General features: G+C 39.5%; 1 protein-coding gene across 1 annotated transcript; it reads left to right on the top strand.

The window, feature by feature from the left end:
- The first annotated feature begins 319 nt into the window (after window positions 1-319).
- Window positions 320-2,438, top strand: LOC128655382 (uncharacterized). The gene is made up of 2 exons (XM_053709026.1): window positions 320-381; window positions 553-2,438. Exon 2 carries the CDS (start codon window positions 967-969, stop codon window positions 2,434-2,436), a length of 1,470 nt encoding a protein of 489 aa, XP_053565001.1. The 5' UTR covers window positions 320-381; window positions 553-966; the 3' UTR covers window positions 2,437-2,438.
- Window positions 2,439-2,858: the final 420 nt, after the last annotated feature.

Below are 2,858 nucleotides of genomic sequence, written 5' to 3'. Positions count from 1 at the left end.
GATTTATACAAGAATTAAACAAGGGTTGGACAAGGGGCAATACACAAGGCAAGTCATTTTGTAATATTGTGTTCTATGTATCTCATTGTTTCCTTATGTAATTCCTGCTGTAATACTGTGTCTTATGTGTTTAATTGGTTCCCACTTTTGTAAAAATGCTCAATATATTTGTTCTGTCTATTATATGCTTATTATGTTCATGTTGATGACATCTGGTGGTTTCATGTTGCAATTACAGCTTGGTTCCTCTCAAGAATAAAACAGGAAGTGTTAATAAAGTTTGTTAATAAAAAGTTACTTTCAGTTTCTCAGCAGCCATCTTAGCTTCAAGAAGCATGGAAATCAGCTCTTAAACATTTGCCTCTAAACATACATATGCCTGTAAGTTATTTGTTTTTTTGCTAAGAGTTCATTGTACATTTGAATTGCATTGCTATTGGCTGTAAGGAATAAATGTAAGCTCTCTGTGTTAGAAACATGTATTATTGTATGTATTGCAAGCACCACGTGTAACTACATATTGTAATTTCAACTTTTCTTTTTGTATTGCAGTTTTACAAAAATAACTATTCAGAAGTAAAATCAGTTTGGAATAAACACAAAGCTATTTCTGTCTGGTTTGTTAACTAGCTGTCTAGCTATCAGTAGTGAGGACAGTACAGTAAAAAGGCATGCTATATCAAAGCAAGATACAAAGCTGCATTGTATAGTAAAAAGGCAGGCTATATCAGGGGAAGATACAGAGCTGCATTGTAAAGTAAAAAGCATGCTATATCAAGGGAAGATATAGGAGCTGCATTGAAAAGTGAGAAGCAATAACAAGCAAGATACAAAGGCTGCATTTTAAAGTAAAAAACAGTAAATAACAAGCAAACATACAAGACCTGCAATTTAAAGTGAAAGGCAGTAAAAATAATTTGCACAAGAACTGCATTTAAAATATTGCACTACTTTAACCTGATCACTATGAACCAAGATAAGAGTGTTGATATGACGCAGCAAACTTTAGAGACCAGATCCTATGCCTCTGGCTCTAAATATTCCATGCGCTCCAGCAGATCATCAGTCAGTTCTGCAGGATTCAGAGCCCGTGCTAAAGCGCAAACAGCCCAGGCACAAATTTCTTATGCTGAAAAAGAAGCAGACATGATAAAGCTGAAAGCAGCAATAGAAGCAGAGGCAGCTAGGCACAAGGCAGAGTTAGAAGAGAATATGCATGTGCTAAAGATTCAAAGGGCAGCAGTTGCAGCATCTGCTGAAGCAGCAGTCTATGAAGCAGCAGCTGAACTAGAAGAGGAACCACTTCAAGATTTTGCAGAAATAACTACCCATAATTCAGTACAAAGGACTCATGAGTATGTACAGAACCATGCTCTGGATCAAGATAAAACAGAGCATGCTCCTATCCAACATATGTCCAGCATAATGCCACAGTTTCCTGACTCAACATATTTACAGTCCACTCCAAGTATTACTGACTTGCACCCTCCTTCCCAGACTGACACTGCAAATGTCTCAACACCAAGGGTGCGCTTTCAAGAAAGCAGAGGCTATGCTGATCCACAACATCCATCACATTATATGGACTCTCACATATCCCCTCTCAGAAATAGCACATTAGGAACTTCAGAGACTACTGACCTAGCAAAGCACCTGATTCGTCGAGAGTTAGTGAGTACAGGGCTACTAACATTTGATGATCGACCAGAGAACTACTGGGCATGGAAGACATCATTCCAAGGTGTCACCAGAGATCTTAATCTTACAGCCAGAGAAGAGCTAGATCTTTTGACTAAGTGGCTTGGACCAGAATCATCTCAACAGGCTAAGAGAATCAGGTCAGTGCATGTTCATAACCCAATTGATGGAGTTAAAATGGTATGGCAGAGACTAGAAGAATGTTATGGCAGCCCTGAAGCTATTGAGAATGCACTGTTAATGAAGCTAGAAAACTTCCCCAAAATCTCAAACAAAGACAACATAAAGTTAAGAGAACTTTGTGACATGTTGGCGGTGAATGCAGCTAAGACAGGAGGCTTTTTGTCAGGACTGGCATACCTAGACACAGCTCGTGGCATCAGACCAATTATTGAAAAACTGCCATATAGCCTGCAAGAAAAGTGTTTTTTTCAAGGTTCCAAGTACAAAGAAGACCATCATGTCTCCTTTCCACCATTCAGTTTCTTCACCAGATTTATTGTCAACCAAGCAAAGACCAGAAATGATCCAAGCTTCATATTCTCAACATGCAGCAACCAATTTCCAGTAAATACAGAGAAGTCAGGAACAAGGTACAGCAACAGACCAACGGTGTCAGTAAGAAAGACAGAAGTGTCAGCTACTAATGCAACTCCACAAGTGAAAAGCCCTTCTTGGAAATCCATGGAATCAGACAGTCCATGTCCAATTCATAATAAACCACACCCACTGTCATAGTGTCGTGGGTTCAGAAGCAAGCACATTGATGAACGTAAAACTTACCTGAAGGAGAATTCTATCTGCTTTAGATGTTGTGCATCCACCAGACATATTGCCAAAGACTGCAAAAATAACATAAGATGCAGAGGATGCAACAGTGACCAGCATACTTCAGCTTTGCATCCAGGTCCAGTTCCCTGGGCAGTAGAGACTCCTTTACCAAAGGGAGAGCAAGGCGGGGAGCAAGAGGAAGCTACTCCACCCACTATTGTATCCAAGTGTACAGAGGTATGTGGGAAAGGGACAAGGCCCAGATCATGTTCCAAGATTTGTTTAATGACTGTATATCCCTCTAACAAACCTGACTGTTCTGTAAAAATGTATGCAGTGTTAGATGATCAAAGTAACCGTTCTTTAGCCAAATCAGAGTTTTTTGATGT

Source organism: Bombina bombina, chromosome 4, assembly GCF_027579735.1.
Source record: "Bombina bombina isolate aBomBom1 chromosome 4, aBomBom1.pri, whole genome shotgun sequence".
NCBI lineage: Eukaryota > Metazoa > Chordata > Amphibia > Anura > Bombinatoridae > Bombina > Bombina bombina.
Note: the sequence above shows the minus strand (reverse complement) of the source record. Positions and strands in the feature narration are given on the sequence as shown.

Excerpts from the sequence above, each read along its gene's own strand:
- LOC128655382 (XM_053709026.1), top strand. The coding sequence starts at position 967 with ATGAACCAAGATAAGAGTGTTGATATGACGCAGCAAACTTTAGAGACC.